Here is a 27,028-nt window from a genome sequence, read left to right on the forward strand (position 1 = left end):
GGCGGCTCCGCGGAGCGGCCCCGCGCGGGCCCCCGCCGGCAGCGGCCGACCCGCAGGGGCTCTTGGCCCCTTCCCCGCCGCGGCTCTGCTCGCCCCTGAGCTGGAGCCGAGTCTGTGTAGCGTGAATCCGCCCCCCGCTGACAGCGGTTGGCCCCAGCCTCCCTCCGCCTGGGAAGCGCCCGCGGGGCGGTCGGCGCGTAACCCGCTTCTTGYGCTCGATTTCCAGGGAACGGGACGAGCTGCGTCCTCTCCTCTTCGTCGGAGTTTCCCGAGGGATTTTTTACACCGCAGGAGAGGAAGGACGGAGGAATCGTTATCTATTTCATAATTATACTTTACATGTTTCTGGCGGTGTCTATCGTGTGCGACGATTACTTCCTGCCTTCTCTGGAGATCATCAGCGAGTGTAAGTGCGCGTCCTGCTCCCCCGGCCCCGCTGGCAGCGCAGCCCTGCGCGGCGGCGGGAGGCAGCGCGGCGCCCCCGCGCTCCGACGCCCGATACCCTGTTCACGTTGATACAACGTAGCAGTACAGTATTTGAAAACAAACTCTGATCGCGTTCCAAGCGAAGCACTTATTTAACGCGTGCTTTTAGTACGCCTGGAGAAACAAACCTTAGCGCTTCCTCAGTGTTAACTGGGCTGACAATATAATGGGTGAGCAACATGACATACAGGTTGCTAATAAAGCCCTCTCCCCTGCTCCTTTACAAAAGCCTAAGAAACCAAAACTCTTCCTGGGAAACAAGGGAAATAATTTCCTTGCTAGTTTCTGTATTTTTCTCAAAGGAGCAAACAAGTATCGTGAGCTACTGCTTGCATATTGGAGGTATGACACTGGTAGAAAAGAAAATTCCACAATTACAATAGCTTGGTGAAATCTAATTACCCTGAAATAATTCTCCAGCTTCAGTAGGCTATACTGAAATATGATTGAATTAAAATATGAATGAATTAAAAAGATAGGCTAAGCAACTGTCAGACAAACAAAGCTAAGGAAACATATCCTTCAGTGTTGTAAAATATTCTCCAGGATCAGAATATTTACAAGGACTGCAAGCTTAAAGATTGCTGTGGGGCTGATATATCTTTTTATTGATGATAGATAAGCACTTTTTCAGACTGGTTTTCCACCATACTAAGAGCCATACTGCTCTTAGTGCGTGAGCTTGATCCAAAAAGTGATAGTTATATTTCAAAAACAGCTTCAGAACAAAAATTTCATCTCACTCAAGCAAGACAGGCTCTTGCGCTGTCCATACGAAGTGACTTTTTGACTGTAAGATCCAAGCAGCACTGGTTTGAATTTAATTCACATGTCTGGTATGTGAAGACACAATGGCATGGATTTTCCTGAAAGATGGATAAACTCAATGTGGATCGGATAGCCACACTACCCTAGAGTCCAAGGAATCTCCCTGTAACTCTTATCCATAAAAGTAGCATTAAAGCCTAAATAAGTCTATTTTAAGATCTATTTTAAGATCATGCCYAAATCTCTTGCATTATCCATAGGTCCTTTCTATTAAACTAATTTATTAAAAAAGTTAGAAATAAATCAGCCCAAACCTATCTACTAGCTAATTCTACTTATTACTACATAGTAGCTTCTAACATACACTGGCTGATGTAAGTAATGGGTACAGACTACTGAAGTATATGGGGTTATTTTTTTTTAGCAGTTCTTTTTCTCTGTCCTCAGGCCTTGGCCTGTCCCAGGATGTTGCTGGAGCAACTTTTATGGCTGCTGGAAGCTCTGCACCAGAGCTTGTCACTGCTTTTCTAGGTAAGAGACGCATGTTTTTTACTCCTCAGAATCTAAAATTCTTTTCCTTGCATGCTAAACTGGAACATAACCAGAAAGAGTGACTCTCTTTACAGGAGTCTTTGTGACAAAGGGAGATATCGGTGTTAGCACCATCCTTGGATCAGCAGTCTATAATCTTCTTGGTATTTGTGCAGCTTGTGGGCTGTTTTCTAGTGTGGTATGTATCATCTTTGATAGTTTCACTCCTCAGCCAAATTATTATCCTTTCTGATTTACTGAAAAAAGCCAAGAGAGACTTATGACTACTGTCAAGTTTATTATTTAGTAGCAAAACCAGCATGTAATCAGTTTTAAGATAACTTGCTATGAAAGTTTTAAAAACACTAACTTGTTAAATATCATACTCAAGTCATTCCTAAGAATATTAAGTTTTTACATAATATAGAAACAACATATTGATGCAGCATTTACAGCACTTAGTGAAAGTATTACAGATAAAAAAAAAAAAAAAAACTAAATGAATGTGTTCTGCAGGTTTCAAGGCTATCCTGCTGGCCACTATTTAGAGACTGTCTGGCGTATACAGTTAGTGTAGTGGCGGTCCTTGTGATGATATCGGACAACAGAATTTACTGGTAAGAGCACAAGTAGTGTTGAATTCACGTTGACTGGAGATTGAGACAGCGTTTAAAAACAAACAAAACCACTTCAAATTTCAGGTAGCCAGAACTGTCATTCACTAACAGAAATAAACATCCTGCTGGCTTTAAAAGGTAGAAAGACACAATGCTTGTGAAAATTATTACAGAAACATTCAAACTCTGCCTATTTAGAGTATGATTTGTAGAGGTTTCTCTCTACAGACTTCACAATTTGTATCATAACTGTTTTGGCATAGCATTTGGTATTCTTAGTTTATTCATTTCAAGCCCCTCCTTGAAGAACATCACTGTTACCAGAAACATTTGTCTGCCAGAAACAGATCATGAGCTGCTGATGTTGACTGAACTCCTTTCAGTCAGCACTGAAATTCCTGTTGTCTTAGCAAGTCAGAGAGGTTCAGTACTAGATCTCTGAAGTTTGATTCAAAATACCACATACTATCCCTGCCTTTAACCATCACACGAAGACTCAATTTTGCAAATATAATTTGTTCCCTTAGAGTCAGTAAGTTCCCCTGTAACACATGCAGCTATGCAACACACAAGTAAGACTAAGCAGGGTAGGGGAAGTTAATCAAACTGCTGAAATACAAGGAGACACTCAAACTTTCGTGTGTTCTCCTTTTGCCCCCAGAACAAATTAGTTCTTTCTCCTTACCACAGCCATTTTAATGAGTTAATCTTTTTTTTCCCCCTAATTACACATCATGTAAAATCCCTTTCTTATCCTAGGTATGAAAGTGCTTCCTTATTATTTATATATGGATGTTATATTCTGGTACTGTGTTTTGACATTAAAATCAGTCAATATATCATGAAGAAGTTCAGTCCCTGCTGTACATGTTTTGCAAAAGCTATGGAAGAGAATGCGGAGCAGCAGCCACTAGTTGGATGGAGGGAAGACAGTAGACCCCTAATTCGTCAACAGTCAAGAAAAGATAGTGGAATTTTTCAAGATGAGCTGGACTACTCACAACTTACAACAAGTTTGCATGGGCTTGATGAAATCTCTGAAGGTATAAGCATTATTACCGTTGTCTCTATGTGCCTCATGCAAGCACCGCCTGCCTGTCTAAATCAATTTTAATGAAGAGATTTTAAGATGTTCTTAATTGAGTATGAGTGACTTCAGCTAAAATTGCTACTGTTATCTGCTACAGGATACTGCTATCTTATGACAATGGCAGGTTCATAGCCCAAAATATGCATTACAGCAGAAATAAAGGAATAGCTATGATATGCCTACAGATCATCAGTTTCCTCTTCACTTAGGTTAAAAAAAATATATATGGAGTAGTTCATACTTATTCTTGATAAGTATTTTGTGTAAACCTATATAGAGAAGTTAGTTTTTAATCTACCTTGGTTCTCCTAGTGACATGGTAATAAAATTTGATTCAGAGTTTAGTCCAGTCTGATGTGGGTAGTAATTAGGCTAATTATAACTTAAGAATTTCCTTTTTACCTTTTTCCAGCATTCTCACAAGTAGAGGCAGGTTGTATGATTTTATGCTAATACTTTAAACTTAATGCTACAGTTTAAAACAAGCTACTTTTTCTTCAACAGATCATCCAAGCATCTTTACCATGCCTGAAGCAGACATGAAGAGAATTTTGTGGGTGTTATCCCTTCCTGTTATTACACTACTCTATTTGACAATACCAGATTGCAGAAGACAATTTTGGAGGAACTGGTTCATGGTGACATTTTTATTTTCAGCAGCATGGATTTCGGCAATGACTTACGTTCTTGTATGGATGATAACAATAGCAGGTAAGTACTTAAACTGTTGCTGCTATACAGAATTAGCAGTTCTCTCCCTATGAAGGGTTTTCTTTCCCACAATTGATGGTCAGAGCTTAACAGTGTATATTTCACTGTGCGAAGAAACAAAACTTACAGAAGTTACGTTTCAGACTGCCTAGTTTACTATCTTCTTCCCCCTAATGAAAATCATTCACAGTTTAGCTGCTTCAGACTGCTTACCATCACATGAATGAGAACTTGTTCACATAGCTCCAAAAAAAATAGCCTACGTTTAAAGAGACAGAAGGCTTCATTAAACTGCTTCATGAAGTGAAACAATTAGATATCTACCGTTAAACTTGCAAGCTAAAGCTAGACAGGCATAGAATCCACCAAGACTGGAATTAATGGTTCAAGTTTTCATAAAAGATCCATTACTTCTAGACCTGTAGATTTCTTGAACACTTTAACGAGAAACTTGGCATTAAATTAACTGCCAAAAAAAAAATCCCCATATCTGTGTACCATTCTATTTGAAATAGTGTCATATGTTTATTAGCCATTCACGTTATGCATGTATTTATATCTTTCTTACAAATTTGCATCATAAAGTGAAGCAGTAAAAGCATTACATTTAAGTCTCCCCACCCATAAAAGAAAGGGTGCAAACGTGCTTTAAAAAAAGCAAATAATTCTCTTAATACCTCAAGATCTTCCTGTGTCCCAATTTCATCATTTCTCCAGCCAGCTTGTGAAAAATCATTTTTAATTTTAAGAACAAAACGCAGAAATCTCCAAACAAGAAAATAAAACAGTACAAAGCCTGCCATTTCCACATTATAGCTCACTAATCCTCCTCAAGTATTCTGCTGGTTCAGCATCTTAAACTTGTTTTCAAGTAAGTTCAATGAAAAACTGCTTATTAAGTGCAGAAAGACTCACGCATTCAGTAGACTTTTGAGAAATTAATAGTAGATTGCTGGATGTAACACCCACCAGGTGGGTCACTCCCCAGTCAAATAATTCTCCATTTGTTTCTAAAGAGCAATGGTTTACTGTCTGAATGCTAGAAGCATTTGAAACAGAATTCCCGTGATTTAATTAAAGTTATTGCTGTTCCACTAGACAAAGCACTAATTCGTATGGAAGCAGGTACACTGGAGTTTCAAATAGTGTATTAGTGTTAGTCAACTTTGAAAAAGTCATCACAAGGAGCATTTGGGTCTTTGTCCCACTACATCTAAATCAAGTATGTTCTATTTACACATTAAAACTCTAAAAAATACATATATATAAATTCTCAAATCCAGTTTTTTCCATGAAGAATAATTTGAAAAGGTGCTGTAGTTGCATAAACTGCCTGTCAGAATCCCATAAAGGTACCATAGCTGGGACTAAATTTTGATCAAGAATGGATCTAATTTAGTATACCAACCTTTTGTTGCTTGCAAAGAAGTTTTGATTACTAGAGCAAGATATTGCTACTAATACACAAAATGAACTAAAGGTTAGAAAAATAAGACCATTCTCTCTGTATGGCCAATTGCCAGAGAAAAATACCCTCTAAGTAGAAGATAAATCTAATAAAGAAAGATCAGGTTCACCTGAGTTTCAGTTCTATCTTATAACCTTCAGAGAGGCTATAAACTAATGTTTAGTGCATATGGTTAGTTAATTTGTATTTCAACTTGGTTTGCTTGGAATGAACCATTATTTTCCAGCATGGATGGTTTACACGCTGATCTTTTTGGTCCCTCAACCTATAAATGTCTTGCATTAGGAGTGATGGAAGAGTACCACTACAAATTCTGCATGGGATCGTATTCAGCCCCTTTGATTAGGCAGCAGTATTAATTAGCAGTTTCAGACCTATCTAGACTAAGCCAACGCATTCTAAGCAATCATTGCTGGCCTGGCTTATGGTGCACTGCTTCTTATTTTAAGAAAGCTTTGCTTATTATTATCAAAACATTATAAGTAAGAATTCAGACTTCTGGAAAAAAAAACAAAAAACAAAAAAACCCCAAACCTTAAGATACTTTTACTCACCAGAAATTTGGAATAACCTGTAATTATTTTAAAGTTTCAAACTTTACTTCAGCATAATTGATCCTCATGAATGCTACATTAAGAGAACTTATGGCCACTTTGAAGATGACCTGAATCCCTGTTTTAAGTGAGAAAATAATATACCTTCAGAACATGAGGGGCTAAATACAGTGGGAAAAAAAAATCTGCTCTTTTAGTAATAATTTAAAACTTCTCTCAATTTAAACCAAGACTTACTTAAAGGAAACTAATGCTTCTAAAGGATTATTTGCACTTACGAGTTAACAATTCTTCCTTTTGATTCTTCTGAATCCAACAAGGAACTGAAAAATTTCAGCTTTCTAATTGAATTGAAATGTTAAAGCCATAGAGTTAAGTATTGTAGTGATGATCTTAATGACCTTCCTCCCCTTTTAAAGAGCAGGTAATTATAAGAGTTATTGCTTCATGTGACTTTTGAGCACTAACAATGAGATGCCCTAAAATATAAAAGATTACTGTATGTTTCAAAAGTGGAGGGGGGAAGATATTTAAATTTTTACTGTATCTGAAAGACCAGTTCCTAACCAGCATTCTCTTGAGCACTGGAAACCATGTACTGAAGTCTTTAAAAATTTATGAAATAAACCAGTTAGTATACTACAGTTCCTCTCTTTTTCCTCTTTTCTTTTATTCAACTGAAGAACAAGGACAGGGTGATATTTATTTTTTTTAACCACTTTATAGTTCAGTCAGTTTATATTTAGTCAAGTTAAATTAGCTGGCAGATCCCTTTTGCAATTACCATATTATTACTAATCCTTTCTTCAGCAAAGTCCAGTGCAATTTCTTTGGATGAAAATTAAGCATACTGGCATTTCCTACCATTATTTATCAATCGATTGCAGGTGAAACACTGGGAGTTCCAGAGTCAATAATGGGCCTCACATTACTAGCAGCAGGAACAAGTGTACCAGATACAGTTGCAAGTGTGCTGGTGGCTCAAAAAGGTAAAGATTTTGGTATTCAGGTTCACTCCATTGAATGTGTATAAAAAGAACTATGGAAAAGAATCCTGTTAATATCTCCAGAACTACAAGGAGCAATTTTAAATCATTGTTACTGCTTTTAGAGCTTATGTTTACTAATACTAAAGTAGCTTACCTGAAGTAGCTGTGGTTCAGCCATTTAAAAGCTCCAGAGCATCTCAGAAGTATTCCAGATTAATTTGATTTGCTGTTGATCAAGTGTTACAATTTTACAACAAAACACAACTGTAGGTCATGGTATTTTAAACATGACTGGATTGCTTGACTAGCTTATTTTAAGTGCAACTGTGCAGATGCTGGTGATCTAGGGAGAGTCTTTCTGTGACCATGGTACCTAAAACCATGTTCTACATAATCATATTCTTTCAATTAAAAGTCTGGAAAGGATGCTCCACGAGAAATTCAGGGCTGACAGTCTGTTCCTCCAAAAACGTTTGGCAATTTCATATGATACAACTAAGCAGGTTCATTTATCTTTTTTGTTTTGCAGGAAATGGAGATATGGCTATGTCTAACATTGTAGGATCCAATGTATTTGATATGCTGTGTTTGGGAATACCCTGGTTTATAAAAACTGCCTTCATAAATACATCAGGACCCATAGAAGTGAACAGCAGTGGTCTGACATATACAGCCATTTCTCTTATCTGCTCGGTTGTTTTTATTTTTCTTGCAGTTCACCTGAATGGCTGGAAAATAGATAAAAAACTGGGAGCAATTTGTCTTCTACTGTACTTACTATTTACTGTACTATCAATTTTATATGAACTTGGCATCATAGGGAATAATCCTACAAGGGTCTGTGGTAACTAGTTTTAATCAGTGATTATACTGAAGAAAAAATAAAAGCAAGAGAGAAAGTTAAGTTTCTTCATTTAGTCCAAAAAAAAAAAATCCAAAACTCCCATTGGGCTCTAAATCTTATTTACAGAACTATGTCATAGCATTAAAGTAATATTAAGTAGAACAAAAACATCACAGCCTATTTGGAGCCCTTTCTTTTAGAGTCAAGAATTACAGTATGACTACAATGCATATATAAAACCAAAATCCTGAAAAAAGACATCTAATTTTTACATTACAATGTTGATACAGGCTGGGGAAAAAAATAAAAATAAAAAAAAAAACAACCTAGGAAACACTAAACAAATCCCACTATGCAATCTTGAGATTAACAGAGAAAATGGCTTATTTTATTAAAAACAGTATAACCATTCATTTAAACTGAATGACTAGAGACACTTGGCCTAATTTTCCAAAGGCGCTGAGCATCCAAAGCTCCCACTGTCTTAATGGGACCTGCAGGTGGCTCAGTGCCTCTAAAAAAAACCAAAAAAAAAAAAAAAAAAAAAAAAAAAAGAAAAAATAAATCAGGCAAATTGTCTTTAAAAACCAAACATAGTAAGATTCAGTTAACAAGTATCACAGTATATTAAACACTATACTGTTAAAGGCTGGTGGGATTTAAAAGTTCGTTTTTACAGCTTTTGTAAGCATACAATGTTACTAAAAACGACTTACTAGAATAGAGAAGCTAAACAGACATAGGAATGTTCCTGAATACATAGTTTTAAATTATGCATTGCGATCCAAGCGTACATCAATTTCTCTGCCACTGATTTTTATGCCGTTCATTATTCTACAGGCTTTTTCAGCAGATTCTGGTGAGTCAAATCTGACTGTTCCACAGCCTTTTGATTTTCCATTCTCCATTTTTATTTCTGCAAACATTACATGACCTGAGTAAATAAGTTAAACAGCAGTTACTTTAAGTCTTCAATACTCTAACAACTTAAAGAACTAATTAAAAATGATCAAAAAAGGCTTTTTATATTTTCAAATATAATACATGGAGACATACAAAATTAGTACTTTCAGACTGATGACCACTTAGAGAAGGTGACATTGGTCAAAAGAGCAGTGAAGAATCCAAATCAAGACCCATTGTTTCAAGTCTTTCTTTTCTAGTAAGATGAAGTATGGTCATATTTGACCTCAAGTTTGGAGGGAAAAAAATAAAGTGTCCTATTAGACTAAGTTTCACATTTATTCAGCCACTCTGCCAAAACGTGACTATTAAGATCCATTAGCTGAATTATAGTTCGATCTAATCCACCATGTTCACTACAGTATGACAATCACAATAACATACCAAGTAATCACAGCAATCAAGTAATTTTGTCAGGAAGTTGCATACCAAGAATAGAGACTGAAAAATAGTAGTTACCACTTAAGTGTGGGGGGAAAGCAGCATGCAAAGCCCAATTCCTTTCTCTGTTCTCTCCAAAATGGACACTATTTACTCATAAGGCAACATTTTTATACAGACACCTTCGTACCACAGAAAACATTCAAGGTTGGAGCTAATGAATTTTTTATTAAGATAGTTCGTAGCACACCATTCCTGAGCCCCAAAATGCTAGTAAGACCAAGCAAATCTCCCTAAAATACATACTTTTTWAAGTGTCATATAATAAAAGACTGGCCTTCCACTGAAAAAAATTTGAGCACCGGGAGACATATTCTTTATAGCCCCTAATGATACTGACATGCAAGCAATCTGTTGCTTGTACTTGTGCTCATCATTCTTAAAAATCATTTAACATAATTACTACATCTGTTCGTTGCTGAGGAGATTATTATAAAAATATCTGAACTCTCTCCAAAGGTGGTCCATACAATTAAAACTTTAAATAACGAGGGCCTGTTTAGCTATTTCTGGAAAACAATAACCCCTCAATAAGTATATTATGAAAAGCTTGGTGCTAACAGGATATCCATAGCTTCACAAAAATGCAGATATTCAACATATATCACTTGATAGTACAACTGTACATGCATAAGAAGTTGTGTTTCTTTAAGAATGTGTTTTTAAATACTTTTTACCTAAAAATGGCAAAGAGCTGCCATTTTTAGTAGCTCTACAGAAGAATCTTATTTTCACGTGTCTATCCATATTAAGTTAGGGCAGGGAAAAAAACACGCAGAATAACTTCTGAAAATTTCTGAAGCAAAATCAAAGATGAACAGTGTCTTATTGGTTTCATAGATGAGCTTGTTAATCAAGCATGAGTTAAAACACTGAATATGAGTTATGGGCCAGCCTTTTTTTGTTTGTTTGTTTGTTTTGAGAGTTTATGTAGAGCTTTAGTTGAGTGGAATTCTTAGCATGGGACTAGGATAGAGACCTGCATCTCTGAGAAATTACATTAACAGCAACATAGCCCTGAAGGCAGTAAAAGAGGGAATTTCACTCTGGAAAGATGGTACTCTAGATTTGGCTATAATTCAGCAACAAAAGCTTTCAGTCCTTGAATGCATGCATCCTTTAAGTTCCTCCAGCTACAGAGCATCTGAACACCTGAAAGTCAGTGTAGTTTAACTGCAAGTTCTCACTTATACCAAATTTGCAAATAGTTATGTGAAGACTGTCTTTACTATTAGATACCACTACTATGTTTTTCCTTTCCTATCTATCCAAAATAAGCAAAGCTGTCCTGTAAGACAGTTAAAACTTTCCATTCTGAAAGTGAGTTTTGAAGAGAACAGTCATTTATTTCTACATCCCAGCTTCACTTTGCATTCATTTCTGTAATTTAGAAAACTTGTCTTTCTACAGAAATTAGAGAATTACAGGATATTCAAAAGATCTTATATCTTACATAAAAAGAGATACTATTTTTTAATGAAAAGGGAAGCATTACAGCCTGCAAATACACTAATCAGGATCACTTACCTTCATAAAAATATATTTGCCACTTTGGTAAAATTACTGACCGCCTCAATGCAGTACCATTTCTGCAAGGGATGTATAACCTGGATAAGGGCCACAACCCCTCAGGCATTTGACTCAAAATAAGCACATTGTTATAGGCTAGGTATCAGCCAAAGGATACATAACACCTGTTTCAAAAAACAATCAAAAAACACCTCAGAAGGAAATTTTATTAATGAAATGGATTAAAGCTTGGCTCTGAGTGCTCAGATGTTACAACATAGGCCATATTGTACCTTGGTTTCAGGTTGCAGAATCATGTTTAAGACATGGGTAAAAATTATTTATATAACTCTCAGGAAAGCAAAAAAAAGATTAGGCTAGTCAAACTCTTCTTTAGGATAAGGCAACAACTTCATCCTGCTGTGCTCATCTAAGACACATCATATAGACCATGATGTCAGTGGAGCTTAGTACAAATGAGATTCACATACATACCACATTGACTGAATTTCTCCTTTAGCTTCTGCCAAGTCAAGTCAAAAGGAAGCTAGAATAAGAAGGGTATTAACAACGTTACATGCTGTTCCTCTCTATGTAATATTTAATCAAACATGCACTCAAAATAAGCTAATGCTTTCTGTGTATCCAAATGCTTACATTTCTGACAAATATCTGGTTGCCTTTAGAGCCTAATCTCTCTCTCATGCCACCTCCCATTGGGCCAGCCATAAATCCTCGATCCATATCGATGTTCCTGTCCAGGCCTCCACCCATAGTTGGTCGTATTCGATCAAAACCAGAACTCATCCGATCCATCCCTACTCCCATTCCGCCAGGCATACTGCTCATACCACCCATTCCAACACCTACATAGAGAAAGAAAAGGAGAATTAAACAAAAAAAAAAACAAAAAAAAAATACAGTAATAAATACACAAGTACCTTGTAAAAATTAAAATTCTTTTGTCAGGAGAAAAAAAATCTTAATAAAACTGATGCAATACAGAGCATAACTTCATACATGCAGTGATTCATACCTAATATTAAGTGTTAGAAGATACAACATGTTAGTTCAAAATAAAAACCAAACTGCATCAAGCTGCTAGTTATACCATCTAACATGTTCAGCATTTACTATGCAAGATACTGAGATTTAAAGGCTGCCTAGTTTCATTAAAATCTTATGTATCACACCAAAAACAGATTAAATAACCATGGAAATATTAAGATATAGGTAATGACCATATAAACCGCTGCAAATGCAGGAAGCAAAATAAATATTCAGCTTTACTGAATGCAGCTATGCCCACACTTAACAACAATCTTCTAAACAAAGCATCCTCTGCAGAGAGCAGATGTTACTGCACTACTGTGAAGAGTGCACTTTCCTACAATACATACAATGTATTAATATACATTAATACCTAAAAAGATTAATAGTATTCAAATATCCCATTAATTTTTAATTATGAGCCTAGAAAGCTTTTAGTATAAAGTAGAACTATCAAGATTATCCATGGGGATCTTTTCTTTAAGTGGTATGCCTCTCAAGATGACCACTAGCAAAATCTTAGTTTCTTACCTGCTCTAGCTTGAAGGTCTCAGACATTTGCCATAATACAAACTCAGTATTGGAGTTTTGCACAAAATTAAACTGACTGATAATTGGAAACTCAAGCTTTGATTGGGTATGAAAATAATTTCTCATCATTGAAACAAACAAGTTCTGCTTTATGAAGTTCACACAAATAACCCTGCCTTTTTTCCTGAAACACAAGTTTACTTGAAATACTTCTCCATCAACATAAAGAACAGCAGAAGTCCAAATGGTTTCAAAGCTAAGATTAAAAGAAAGACTGTATTAGTACATTTTCCTCTGATCTTTTACCTCAACAAAACTGCTTCATAAACTATTAGATCTGCGGTCACAAGAGACAGAATTCTACCTCTTTTATCACTGACAGCACTACACCACAACAAAAATTCTCCATGTACATGCTCACTGTATTATTACCTTGCATACATATTTGCATTCTATTGAAACAAGTCAACCTACTCAATACAGGTCCTACTGGGCCCATCTTAGATGCTCCTACTTCTCCTGCAAAAACACCAACCATTGTACCACCTAAACAGAAAAAAAAAATAAAGGGACATATGCTGAAGCTATTAATTAGTGACAACAAAGCACACACTGATGAAGAGCCCTGATCTCAATGTCACCTGGCAATCATTTTCTATGGAACATTTTCACCTGTGCCTTACTTTATTATGCAAATGAGGTAGGAAACGGGGGGGGGGGGGAAGAGTTCCCTCTTCTCTATTACAAGTCTTAAGCTACTACAATTTCTAACAACAATTTTCTCTCTGACCATCTACCAGCAGCACAAGTAAATTAAAGAAGCATTTCCCACTTTGGAAAGAACAACCTCATTCTCAAGGCTGAAGGGATTCACCTTATTTGTACTTCATCAGGTGGAAATGCCCTAGTTTCCCTCATTTTAGAGAGACCAATGCAAAATCTAGGAGTAACTCTCTGGATTTCCCTCATTACAGTATATACAGAAAGAGTCAATAGAGTTTGGTGAGGAAAAGGGAGAAGGAAAAAGGTAGAGGAGACACTTTTTAAAGGCTGCCTGACAGGAACATGTAATCTTCAGAATGGTATCACAGATGATGATTCTAGTATGGATTAAAAAAAGTAACCCTTTCACTGAAGCATTAAGATTCAGAAAAGTAATCCCAAGGGAGCTTCTAGAATTGTAGAAAATAAATTTCTTTGATGGAAGAATAAAATAATGTCTGTTCAAATTCTGTAACAAGTACTTCTATTTGTTCTATAGAACAAACTAGGCAAAATTAATTCCAATAAACCTAGATTCTATTAAAAAAAAGAAAAAAGCACTCTGAAGACAGAAGAGGCCTAACAGCAATACTGCACTGACAAAAGACAGGTTCTTAAAATAATGGGCAAAAATTTCAGAATATAGATAATATAATCCCTGCTATTAACCTGTATCAAAGGAAGTGGTAATTTGCAGATAATTCTGGAACTGCTACATACACCTTGCTTGATTTTCATCCCCAAGAGAAACAGCTCAGTTTTTACTTACGGAAAAATAGATTAATAACTGGCTTCTTTAGTCTATACACCACTCTCAATATCTAAAAAGGATCACTTCTGATAGAAATGTATTTTCCACATAACCAGACTTCCATCACATTCATCTTCTCCATACAGTTCAGAACAACAATTATTCTCTGCCGTCTCTTGAAAAAACATCTGTCTCCTTCAGACAAGATGCTGTCATAGCAATATCCAGATCTCAAAAAATAGACTAACCTGCTTAAAAGGCTACGGTTGTTCAGCACGAGCACTATTATTCCAGTACTTCAGCCAACAGTTTATTACAAGGAAAATTTAATACTTATTCATTAGCATATTGCACTGAAACACCAAGCCAAATTTTGAGCTTGCTGCTAACAGGACTATTTCCCCACCCTAAATGGAACTGGGGGTTGAAATCTCACTTTAAAAAAAAAAAAAAAAAAAAAAAAAAAACACCTCACAAACCAAAAACTCTGTTTGTTTGTAAGTGCACCCTAGCTACACCCACTCCCTTTTAAAAGGAAAAAGAAATCTCTGTAATGAAATCAATTAAGATGCAATAAAAACCTTAGGCATACCTACTAAGCAAGCATTCAGTAGTTCCTGACCTTAGAAACACCCTCTCCCTATCACTTTCTTCAAATGGTCTTTTTTTTCTCCTTAAAAAAAAAAAAACTTGCTCAGACCCACAGAATGATTGACTCCCATATCCAGTTTCTCCACAGTGACTGTTTGTTTTTCAATGTTTTTCAGTCTCAGTATGATCACTGTTGTTACTAGAAGACTTACAAGTCTTGTACTTCTACAAGCATTTCTAACTAAAGTGACTTTGGATTTCACTCAAGAAACAGATGAGATGTTTATCCCATGTTGCAAGTACAGTGAAAGCATATGCTTGATTTCTAAGACATTAATGCCAAGACATTAATACTAACTCAACTAGCAACTTTACTACATTTTACCACTTTTACACGATTACAAGTGCTTGAAAAGAAGCACACAAGAGTCACTCTTTTTATGAGGGGGCAGAAAAAAAGTTCAACTTTTCTTAAAGCACACAAACCTTATGCTCTAATCACAGCTCTCTGCCTTTGGAGTGAGAAACTGAAGGAGCAGAAACGGGGAATAGAAATACAACAACACACCACCACCACTACCCAAAAAACCCACCTTTCTGCTCTCATGTATTTAACCTGGTAAGAGTACAGTAACAAACTGCAAGAAGATTCTATGCCAGGGCACTTCCAGGCCTCATATGCTCTATTCAGACAGAAGAGTGCTTCATCTGAAGGAAGCCAAAAGTAGCAAAATGAAACTTAGTCAACAACTCAGCATCTGTAAACTAAACAAAGCTAGCCCAGATTCAGAAGAGGTCAGTAAATCCTGTTCTAAGCTGCATGAGAAAAAGCTGGAAGAAACTAGCATCTGCAGAATAAAAAGGACAGGGAGAAACACCTACAGGGCACCAGAATTTACCATTCCTATCCAATACTACCTGATTTGCAATAAGAACAACTTTTCCAATATGTCTTTGCGAAAGCAGGTTCCCACAAGTTACAAAGTTAGCACACTTACAGCTTGTCCAGGATTCCCGAAAGTATGTTTTAGTATTCAAACTACACAATATCTGACAGTTAACTATATGAAGCTAAACACTGTATTCAAATCACTATTTTACAGAGGAAAAACACTCCACACTAACACCCATCTTCAGAGATGGCTTTAATAAACACTTAGATCACACTCTTACAGTAAGGGGACAGAGAAAGATGATCAAATGAAATCAGGCGTTTTCTTGGTTTGTCTATTAGTAAAGGTCTTCCAATATTATGTTTTGATTTGCCACAGAAAATGTAATAGTTATCGTACCCATTCTTCCAAAAGAATCTCCAAAGCCACGGTTCAGTGCCATGTCACTACGCCCAAAATCTCTGTCCATATTTCCTCCTATTCCACCACGAAACATTTCTGTCRGGAACAAAGCGCAAAATGGTAATATTCCGTTACATATATCAAATCTGATGTTCATAAGAGTCTTGTTTCACAGTTGCTTACTGAAAGAGAAATGAATTTAAAGCACAAGTCAGAGGCATTTTACTAATTGTTTCCCACGCCAGCTGTCATGCCTCCACTCATGCCACCGGCCATATTTCCTCTGAAGTCATCTACCTTATCCATCCCTATAAAAAAAAAAGGGAGAGGTTTTGATACGGCTCACAAGTTAGCAGTAAGAAGTGGAAAGGAACAATATTCACCTACCTCCCATTCGGCTGACTCCAAATCCTCCCATATTAGCCATCCCTTCCATTCCACGAAAGCCAGCAAGCCCTGCGTAATAAGGCAAAGTGCTTTCTATACAGTATTTTTAAAAAATTACTTAATACGAAGAACTTCACTAAACATACCGCCTCCTATTCGGTTCATTCCACCAAATCCTGGACCATCCATTCCTATACCTTTAAGCCAAAAAGACAAACGCCACTTAGGAAGACAGTTTAGTTCCTACTAGATTTTGTACATGCAGAGACAGTTAACATTTCAAAGGCATACTACACAAGGCTTGCTTTGATAGGAGTATATAATTCCTCCAAAAACAGAAACTACTGTTATCAACTTAAATTTGTCTAACTTAGAAACTAAGAGCACAAATTTACCTCCTGGACCTATATTGCCCATTCCACCGCCCATGCTCAATTGTGTCGCACTGATGGGTTGTCCACCTGGTCCAAGTCCCATACCAATGCCACCAAGACCACCTTGAAAAAAAATCAGAGTAAGCGCTATAAGAAAAGAAGAACTCCTGTATCATAAGAACACACAACTATCTGTACAAGTAAGCACAAAGCAGTACCAAAACTGTTCCAAGACTATATCTGTATCTGAAGCTCAGGAGGGGTGGAGGGAGAAATACCTCTTGCCCTATCCTACCCAAAAGACAAGAGTCTGTACTCACGAGGTAACTGTGGAGTCTTGCTGTCTGCAACACGGAAGTCCTCATGAGGAATTGATTTGTCATCCTGATTNAAAAAAAAAAAAAAGGAGCACAGATATTATGCTAAAATCCTTAAAATCCTTTTAATGTTTTAGCAGAGATATGCAAGACAGAAATAAGTAAACAACTTACCATTTTTACATGCATGGGTCTATCAAACAAGAACTGTCCATTGAACATAGCTGAGGAAATGCAAGTCAAGGAATTTAACTACAAAAGACGATTCATTTTAGAAAAATCATTGTAAAAATTTACTTGTCCCACCATTTTTAGCAGCCCTATCTTTCCTTGTATAATCTGTAAAATGTCAAATCAAAAATCACTACATTTCACTTTAAAAGCTTACTCTTAGCAATGACTTAAAGCTGTGGTAAAGAGACTATATAAACTATTAGGAACATGAAAATTGTTTTTGTACATGTTATGTTCTATATATTAAGCTTCTTTAACATTATCAGGGACACCTTATTAAATTTTAGAAGTAAATTCAGTGATTAATTAAAAAAATGAATAATATACTCTAGTTCCCAATACACTAGCTGCAATGCAAATAAGCATCATCTGCAAAACTACACTATTAGAAGCCATTAACCAAAGATTAATCCATATATGACCAATTATTTTTCAAAACCAAGGATACATATTGCTTGAACAGCTTCAATTGCTTGTTCAAATGTAACTGTTCCCATTCCTCGACTCTTGCCATCTTTGTCTTCTTTGATGTCTGCACGTTTTACAGTTCCAGCAATGCTGAACACCTCCTTCAGTTTCTTCCAGCCAACTTTGAAGTCAAGCTTATATATAGAATATACAATTAATTTCAGTGCACATTTCTGTTCTGCCATTAAGCTTGGAAGAGATTTTTTATATTGTAATAGGTTTTCTTCAGGTTCTCAAAACGCTTGATATTCATAACTTACTATGATTTTGTAATATACACACTATAACCAAGCCTAACAAAAAGTTTAACTTAAAAGCAACAGCTTATACTATGTATACCTATTTTTCTTTTTGAATTAACATATCAAAATTGAGGGGATGGGTTCTTTTTAAGAGCAGCGGTACCCTATATGTTTCCCTTTAGAAATATTATAGTCTATTTCTTAAATTTGTGCATATAAAAAACCCAATGAAGTAAGCATTCCCACCAAATGTAACTAAATTAATCTAAAGTAATTAGCAAAATAATCTGACATGTATATTGAATTTTTAAAAAATATAATGAAAAAACACCATTGTAAGTAAACAGTGAAAAGATGTGCAATCACCTGTTGATCGGAATAAATACTTTATATAATTATTAAAAGTATATGTCAATTTTAAGAGCTTAACATATCTTTCATGTCCAAAATCTGGCTATAGATTCTGCTTTTTAGCCAAATACACTAACTATGAACTAAGATTTCTCAATTCTTCTTTATATTAAAACTGAATTATGCAGAAATATAATGTGTTTCGAGAAGATCAAACACTACAGTTTTAAAATTGATACTCAAACTTACATTAGCAACAAAAATAGTGGACCCAAGCCTGCCTGCCTGCAAGTTACTGATAACCTCAGGAGGAATGTTTGGATTATTGAGAATAGAGGGCGGTAAATTCATTAATCCAGGTGTCATATCAGGTCCATGTCCTCCCGGAAACTGTCCTCCTACACGCTGTAGTGCCCTACGAGCATGTTCACCATCAGGATCCTGCAACACGTGCAAAAATAAAGCTAGCTTAATCATCAATAGCAGGACTAGTAATAAAAAAAAAGGTACTATTTGAAATTCTACATAAACCCATCAAAATTATCAACTAGTATCCTTGTCCATGTCAGAGGGATCAAGAACTGTATTAGCATGGAGACCTAATTCCCTCACCTCTAGAGGTGGGTCCTTTCAGATGAGGGTTGAGGCATATTGGCAAAGCACTTGTTGAGGAAGCGTGCACTGCCACTTCACATGCTGTACCTAGCCTATGGACAAGTAGAAAAGATTTCAATCTAAAGGACTGACAGTCTAGTACCTTCTTCCAAGAACTGAATTAATTTAATTAGTTTTCTTTGATGTGTTAATACCATTATTAAAGTTATAAATGGACATAAAGAACTGCATCAGACACCATTATATGCTACAACACTACAATAAAAATGTTGACATTAATTTCACTTCCCAATCCGCACAAGTACCCTACTCCCAACCCTTCCCTCCTCTCTCTCTCTCTTTTTTTTTTTTTTTTTTTTGGAAAGTATTTAGTAGTCTGATACTAAGCTTGTTCTGCCCAAAATCGAATTCTGAAACAAGCAAATAATCTGAACCTAACAGCAGCGGACAACACTCAGATAAAAGTATGAGGTTAAAGACAATATTGCTTTAAAGAAAGATAGCATTTGATTATTTTGACTTTAGGACACAGTCTGTTTGTCAGTTCACATCATATAGTATCAAGATTTTCTGCAAGCCAGAAGACATTTTAGCCCATTAAGAAAACATCATAAATACAATTAAACTAAAAAGTACACAAATAAGACACTCAGAAACAATACAATGTCATTCTAGTATTTAGAGTGTCCTCACTATTTCAAATGAACAGCAGCAGCAATATTCATACCTCTTTAATATTCAGGGGTCTTCCACTAAGATCATATTTGTTCATAGTTTCTAATGCTTTCTTAACAAATTCTTCATCTTTGAATTCAACCACACTTAGAGGGAACAAAATATTTGGAGCATTAAAACAAAGTTTAAGATGTTAAAATTAACAAAATTTTGGATAGCAATGTGTCTCTACACACACAGAAAAAAGAAACTTACCCACAACCCTATATCCATGATGATTTGTCATCATATGTAAAGAGAAAAAAAAAAAAGTCAGTCAGCAGATATAATAGAGTATTTAATTTTCCAGTTAAAGATCCCAGCTCACTGTTAAGTAACTATTCACCAAGCTATTTTCAGCTTCAGAAATCATAACACATTCTCTGCATGTAGTCAAGCTGAATTTCTCCTATTCTTTTAACATACGTACCATTGAAATGCAAGAGAATACATTATATTGTATTTTATTCTCTTTGAGCCAAACCAGAATTGGACAACAGAAAAGTGCCACACAGATCCATGTAAGGATAACTGGGGTGGGGAGGGGAAGGGAACAAGAAAAAAAAAAAAAAAAAAAAAAGGGAAGAAAAAAAAAGAAAAAAAAAAAAAAAAAAAAAATCAAGACACTCATTGTGTCATTAAAAGCTGACAACTGACTATGAAATTCAAATCCACATAATCAAATACACCAGTACGATGAACAAGGAGTCTGCAAACATCTTCAGTATTGCTAGCATATTTGACTTTGTAAGATTACTTTGTAAGAAAATAACCTTATTGACTGCACCAAAATCCTTCTAATAAAGCAAAGAGTTTAGAATTGCTCTAACTAAAACAAAGCTGAAAGTATGTTTTAGTTTTAATAAGCATTGAAGAAAGTCATTTACAACAATTGTTACAACTTCAGTTAAGACTCAAACCTGCATTTCTCTTGCTCCCACTGCAGGTTCGAGCTGCTATCAGCCACACTTTTGACTATTTTTAAGACGACAAAGAAGCTTTAACCAATCTTCACTCTCAGTGCCTCATTGCTGGCACTCCGTTGGCTACCAACCATCTCCATCCATTTAGTTTTTTAAAAAAGCAAATACGTTAATCCAGTGTTCAGAGTAGCAACCCTGCAAAGCTGTCAAATCAGGAACTTCAAACAGTATATTCTTAACATTTTTATAGTTATTGGCCTCAAGAAGAGAATACTTCACTAACAAAATTTTAAGTCTAATCAGTGGTTTATTGAACATCCTTTATATGAAACAGATTTGTAACAAAACAAACATGTTGGCTAAAAAGAAGAATTAAGTCAATGCCATTTGTTAATGTTTACAAAGTATTGTCCTTTACAGCCAGCTAGTCTGAGTTGCATGGAAGTGTCCAACTATTTCTAATAGAGAACCCTGATGAAAATTGTTGTAAAAAAATGAAACTTACTTTCCAATAACTGGTACAGGTATTATACAAAAATAAAACTGCTGAGGAACTTTAAACCTCTAGCAGATTGTTGCCCACGGCACTTACCCTTGATTTTCCTTCAGCATCCTTAAACAGCTCCACGTATGTAACCTCACCAACTACATAAGACATACAAAGGGAAAATACCAAGAGACAATGCATTTAAACACCAGTATCTTTCTTTACTGTGCCCCTGTGCACAACTCTACAGAGAAGCRCCTATTATTCACCAACAATCAAAACCAGACCAACATACCTCCTGTCAATGGCTATGTAATTTAGCTAATTTTCAGAAATAATTCAGCAGCCACATTCTCAAAAGCTAAAAACAAACAACTATATTTAACCTAATTCATACTACAGATCATAGTTTGGCCAGTATGATATAGTTGGTGAACAAATTCAGAAATACACAGTCCCTTAACCTAACAAATGAAACGTCAACATTCACTAAAAAGTGTTACATTTATATCCTACTCACAACACCTGTTTTAAGGTGACTTTCTACCTGAATGTCTTCAATCATAAGTTTGCCTTCAATAATAACCAAATTTACACATCAAATATTTCACAGCAAGCCACTCACTTTCTAAAGTAGGAAGTTTCAGTTAAAAAAAAAAAAAATCAAATAGTCACGTCACCTTACAACAGATACACCAGCAGTGACAACAGGTTTTTTGGCATTTTTCACAGCCTAGAATCTAAGTGTGCTTTGCATTACTTTTGAAGAATCAGTATTTTCAAGAAAAATACAGGACTAACTTTTTACGTAATTCATATATTGGGATTACTTTCCTCAAACTTAAAAATAAGGATTTGGGGGTATTAAGATTACTCTATCAAAACTGCAACAATAATAATAAGCTTTTAATATAAATCTCCAGACAAACAGTCATGGCAATAGTGACAATGCAGACAAAAGTTATTCCACAGCCAGATTCTACCAAAGAAATACAAAACAACTTTTGAAAGACATCCTTTATTATTCATATGTTAACACACTATACGTGTTGCTTAAATACAATAGCCCTTAAAAAAAAAATCTACAAAGACTACAACTAGACGAAACACAATCTCTTTAAGTCGTCATGCATATACTCTCTATTGTCACACTAGAATGGCACAAGATCATAAACACTTCATTTACTCATCCTATCCTGCAATGCAATTGTCTCAGATGGAAGAGGGGGAAGGAAGATAGATGTATCAAGTAAAGGCCCAAATAAATAAATAGATAAAAATCAAATCTGTGTGGCTCAAAGGACATATATATTGTATGTAAGTTCTTCCCCTTTCTATAATGAAGTGCATTATCAGGAATAAGTTACCTTTCTCTCTCATAAGATCTTTAATAGCTTGCCATTTCATGTCATACGGGATGTTGCTAATGAAAACTCTATTACGATTGATAGTTTTCTTCTCTCCAGTGCCCACATTCTTGTCTTTTGAATAGGGATGGAATCTATTCTTGTTTCCAAGAGAAGGGATTGCCTTTGGTTTTGGAACATACTTCTCTTTCACAAGTGCCTTCTCTTCTTTTGCTGTCTCATCATTATCCCTACATTAAAAAAAAAAAAAAAAAGATTTGCACTGAATAATTATACTATTACACTAGGTTCTATACTTCCTATGCTATTAGAACTCCCACAATGCCAAATTGTGCTTTTCAAACTAGAAAAAAATCATTTCATTTTACCAGTCTTACTTCAAAACATGGGGCTTATTTAAAATAAAAATGGATGACATGAAAAATTTATTCAATATTGTAACTGCAGAAATCATATCTCACTACTTCAGTTACATTCCATTTCCATTATGCCTTTCAAGATTCAGCAAGACAATATTATGAAAGTACTACAAACATTAAAATACAACTGGCAGTATCTCAGCTGAAAAAAAATAACCCATGGCATCCATACTCTGGTACTTCAACAGCTTTCACATTAGACTTGGCTAAGTTTGCACAGTGTTCACCACAGAAGCGACACCTCAAACAATTTAATCCATGGAAGAGCTTGGTATATTTCATTCAATGGAATAATAAATATATAAAAATTAACTCTGATAGGCAAATTACATTGTTTACCACATCAATAATTTTTATTCATAACTTGTGCCAGATCACATTTAGACAGAAATTAAAACTAAAATTCAATTAAGAAGCACAAATGTACATTTAATTTTATTAAAGTTAATAAAGTTAAAATTTGAAAATATGTCAAATGCATAGGAAATAGGTGTAGGAAGACATGCTCTGCCTCTAAGACTAATTAAGTCATCAGGTATTATCCATTAAAAACATGCAAAAAAGATCTGGCCCTTCAAAAATTTAGAAAGAATAATATTTTTTCCTAAAAATAAAGACATTTTAAACGATGAAAAATGCAAGAAAATTTGTTAAAGCAGTCCATTTCTCAACTTCAATAAAATTATATTCTTTGAACAGAATTAGATGAAATATCCAAGACAGAAGCCAAATCTCTTCAGCACTCTTGGAAGTGTTACTATCAAAAGGTAATTTAGTACGCTAACGGGGAATCAAGGCGCCTGACTTGTTACTTTCAAGGGAGTTGAACCACTGAATTGAAAGGCTCCAATGATAAAGACACATAAATGCGATCTATTAAACACATGCCACTTAGATATAGATGTCTCATTCAAATCTCACTGCAACGTAAAGGGAAACTTAAAAAAAAAAAAAAAAAAAAGACTTTTTCATTTTAAAAAGTCAGTGTTAGCCACTTGAGTTGCAACAATTACTTAAGCGTCCTACAGGACTAATCATGAGCCCTTTTTCTTGATTTATATTACTCTATTCAAAATTTTTCCCACATTTCAGAAGGCCAAGTGAACCTAAAGCTTTTGTCCAGTTTTGACACTTCAGGATATATCTAGGCGGAAAAAAAAAAGTCAAAATAAGTATTTCAGTTTTACAACTACAGTATCTGACTAGGTCACTGATTTTTATTTTATTTAAATGAGTATTTCCAGTTCTCTTTGCAAAGTTATTAAAAAAAAAACTTATACTCAGAGCATGTGCAAATTACCTTCCATGAAGCTAAATTTGTTATCTACTCAGGCTTGTGCACTTTTCAGGAGGCATAATTTGAAATAAATCACTCTTCTCCCATGATTTTTTCCCAGTTATAAAGCATTCATATGATACGAACTTCATGGCCCTATGTTTACAATTGCATTAATGTAGGACTATCTACCAAGATACGCACAGACACTGCTTTGGGTTAAGTATTTGTAAAATTTAAAACATTCAAAGTCAACAACATATTATCAAGTTCAAGTGTCCTCCAAACTCCCTCTGCATCACTCCTCCTCCACACCCTCCTGTCTGCTGTGGCAGTACAGTTCTTGTGTGACTGCGTAATGAAGTGAAAAGGTGGGGGGGAAATATGCAGGTGCAAAGTAACTGGATGCAAACTGCAGGAGAGCAGGGAATAGAAAGGGTAGAATATCAGTTTTCCAGTCAGATCAGTTCCTCTGAATCCAGTTCCATCTATGAATGCAGAACTTCTGCCCACTGATGTACCTATTAAAATCTGAGTTCTTCCTTAAGTTTCAGGATTAGATCCATGGATTCCTATTAGCCTTTTAAGTTCTTTCCTGCTTAAAGGATTATGAAACAGCACCTAGGTACTCAGTGTAATGCACAGGAAAAGCTAATTCTCCAAATACAGAATCCACAGGATCTACAGGACTTGGCTGTACTAGCCAGTGGAAAACACAGAGGTGATGAATCCGACATAAACTAATTTTTGAAAAAAAATTAGACTCTCATATCTGGGAAACAACAAGACACTTCACTTGGTCCAAGCTTCATAGCCACACTTCCGTGAAGTTAGGGAATAAAAATAAATAAATAAAATAAAAGCCACCAATCCTTTTCACAAAGCTCACCTGCCAAAACCATCAGGCCAGTGACCATTCTAGAGGATGGAATCTCTTTCAACTAGTTGTGTTTAAGATGTACTGTTTCTTAAGAAATTTCAGTTAGAGTCTCAGGAATTAAAACTGTCTAGTGTCAAAATCCTTTTGTGGATCTAGCCCTTACTCTCGTATCTGAATATTAAGAACACTTGCAACTGAAGAATACACTCAAAGCAATGTTGCCTTAGTCACTTGTACACCACTGAGAAGAGCCTCAGAAACTATGAATTATCCTCTCTCAAAATAACTGTAATTTCTACTTTTCTACACTACTTCTACTCTTAATCTTTTTAATGAATTAATCATTTTATATATGGATTTGTCTTAACATTTACCTGTAGCAGATTTCTAGGTTGAAAAGAAAAGCCCATTTCTTAGAAAAAAGTGATTTCTTACAAAAAAAAAAAAAAAAGTTTTCCTCATTGGTTAAAACAAAGAATGTTAACCTTTTGAATAATGACTTCGCCTTATAAAGGTGTTCTGGAAATCAAAGGTAAGCCTTCCACATATATAAATACAAAGATAGAAGCCCCCAAAACATTCAGCACAAGATAAGTCACTCTGAAAAACCCTGGGTGCTTATTTTTTTTTCCCACAAACTTCTATTTCTCGCCTCACAAATGGCCCTATAAAGTGTAAGATCAGTGAATGGCGAATTGCAGAAATTCCACAGTTGCATGAGTGGTTCTAAAGCACGTACATCAATTTAGCTACGTTGTGCTGAACAGTTCTATTGCTCAATACAACAAACTTACAGAAGTGCAAGCTGAGACCGAGATTCCTATCCAATTTAATCCGAGTGCTAAACAAACCTGGTTACTAAAATTAGGTAGTACGTTTCACCTCCACACTGACAGCTTAATCCTTTGCATATGTGTTTTGGGCAGACTGGCAACTGTAATGAAAGAATAAGATTTGAAACCCTGCCACTAGAAACTTTGCGTTATTTTCAAACTTAAGGTTGTGATTTCTATCACACAGAACAGCTAGGATTTTTCATTTGCTTGTGTTTGGAGGGAAAAAAAAAGTAGTGACAGAGGTAAGGATACAGAGAAATAAAGTAATTGTTTTAACAGTAACAACCTGAAAAGGCAGTGAAATACTGCATTCCTTGAAGATGTGAAAAAGTAACAATCTTCCTGCGAAAATGCAAACTATAATTTGCGCAGATTGGAACTTGTGGGCTCAGCCCTGAAAAAAATAAAATGTTGTCTTGTAGTAATGCGAGATTTATAACATATGAACTACATGAATTTTATAGTGCATCAAGTAAAGGCATGAAATATGCCTTTATTCCTTCAGCTTTATATAGAACTTGATCCCGTATGTATTTTTAACACAACAGTATCAGGCTTCAGCTGCTTGTAACATGTCAAAACACTACAGATCTCAATAGCCTTGATGTACTGCCATAGCAGCTCTGCCACAAAATGCATTTTCCCTCCAATATATGAATTAGATAATACGAGAAGCTGAAATTCCAGTGATGTGAGGCCAAAAACTAGTTCAGCCAGAGAATGATAATCCTGGAAGCCTGACATCAAAACTAACAAAAACTTCAGGAGGCCATTCACTGAATTATTCCAAGAGATAGTATTTCAGACTCCCTTACACTAAACCCCTCATAAACGAGACATAGCTTACATATTCCATACAACACGGTTGTACTATTTAGAGAAAAAGTTTGTGTGATGTTTTTAGTAAGTCACTGAAGAGCTTTCTTACCGTTCTCATGTAAATAACGATTAATGCAAAGGCTTTACAAATCATACTAGTAAAAAAGCAGAAATGTAAACAGTGGGGGAAAAAAATAAACAACCCARAACACTTCCTAGAAACAGACCCTGTGGGAACCGGCCTACCCAGAGCACATCACAGCACCTGCAGAACTGACCTGGCAGGAGCCCCGGCAGCCTGCGGTCCCGAGCAGCAGCAGCCGCCCCCGGCGCCGCTTCCCGGCCCGGCCCGCCGCCTCCCCCGCGCC

At 35.8% G+C, this 27,028-nt stretch overlaps 2 protein-coding genes across 2 annotated transcripts in view; one reads left to right on the forward strand and one right to left on the reverse strand.

The window, feature by feature from the left end:
- The first annotated feature begins 6 nt into the window (after positions 1–6).
- SLC24A5 (solute carrier family 24 member 5) lies at positions 7–8,118 on the forward strand. The gene is made up of 8 exons (XM_085303411.1): positions 7–406; positions 1,702–1,785; positions 1,881–1,984; positions 2,302–2,402; positions 3,162–3,445; positions 3,997–4,203; positions 7,113–7,214; positions 7,744–8,118. The coding sequence occupies exons 1-8, from the start codon at positions 340–342 to the stop codon at positions 8,064–8,066; spliced, it is 1,272 nt and encodes a 423-aa protein (XP_085159537.1). The 5' UTR covers positions 7–339; the 3' UTR covers positions 8,067–8,118.
- MYEF2 (myelin expression factor 2) overlaps positions 8,110–27,028 on the reverse strand; it is a 19,308-nt gene continuing 389 nt past the window's right edge. Inside the window, exons 2-17 of the mRNA XM_085303668.1 lie at positions 22,431–22,660; positions 21,169–21,221; positions 19,870–19,877; positions 19,667–19,760; positions 18,574–18,765; positions 17,712–17,865; positions 17,204–17,253; positions 17,033–17,096; positions 16,734–16,835; positions 16,485–16,535; positions 16,339–16,407; positions 15,949–16,047; positions 13,027–13,098; positions 11,629–11,837; positions 11,467–11,518; positions 8,110–8,992 (exon numbers count right to left, since the gene is read on the reverse strand). Of these exons, the coding sequence (XP_085159794.1) occupies positions 8,829–8,992; positions 11,467–11,518; positions 11,629–11,837; positions 13,027–13,098; positions 15,949–16,047; positions 16,339–16,407; positions 16,485–16,535; positions 16,734–16,835; positions 17,033–17,096; positions 17,204–17,253; positions 17,712–17,865; positions 18,574–18,765; positions 19,667–19,760; positions 19,870–19,877; positions 21,169–21,221; positions 22,431–22,660 (1,663 nt within the window). The 3' untranslated portion in view covers positions 8,110–8,828. The remainder of the gene's footprint in view (positions 8,993–11,466; positions 11,519–11,628; positions 11,838–13,026; positions 13,099–15,948; positions 16,048–16,338; positions 16,408–16,484; positions 16,536–16,733; positions 16,836–17,032; positions 17,097–17,203; positions 17,254–17,711; positions 17,866–18,573; positions 18,766–19,666; positions 19,761–19,869; positions 19,878–21,168; positions 21,222–22,430; positions 22,661–27,028) is intronic.

The sequence above is a fragment of the Rhea americana genome, unplaced genomic scaffold (assembly GCF_003343005.1).
Source record: "Rhea americana isolate MKP2758 unplaced genomic scaffold, rheAme1 scaffold_2, whole genome shotgun sequence".
In the NCBI taxonomy this organism is placed as follows: domain Eukaryota; kingdom Metazoa; phylum Chordata; class Aves; order Rheiformes; family Rheidae; genus Rhea; species Rhea americana.

Excerpts from the sequence above, each read along its gene's own strand:
- SLC24A5 (XM_085303411.1), top strand. The coding sequence starts at position 340 with ATGTTTCTGGCGGTGTCTATCGTGTGCGACGATTACTTCCTGCCTTCT. Across the intron at positions 1,786-1,880 it reads GCTTGTCACTGCTTTTCTAG|GAGTCTTTGTGACAAAGGGA; the intron begins GTAAGAGACGCA and ends CTCTCTTTACAG. Across the intron at positions 2,403-3,161 it reads TCGGACAACAGAATTTACTG|GTATGAAAGTGCTTCCTTAT; the intron begins GTAAGAGCACAA and ends TTCTTATCCTAG.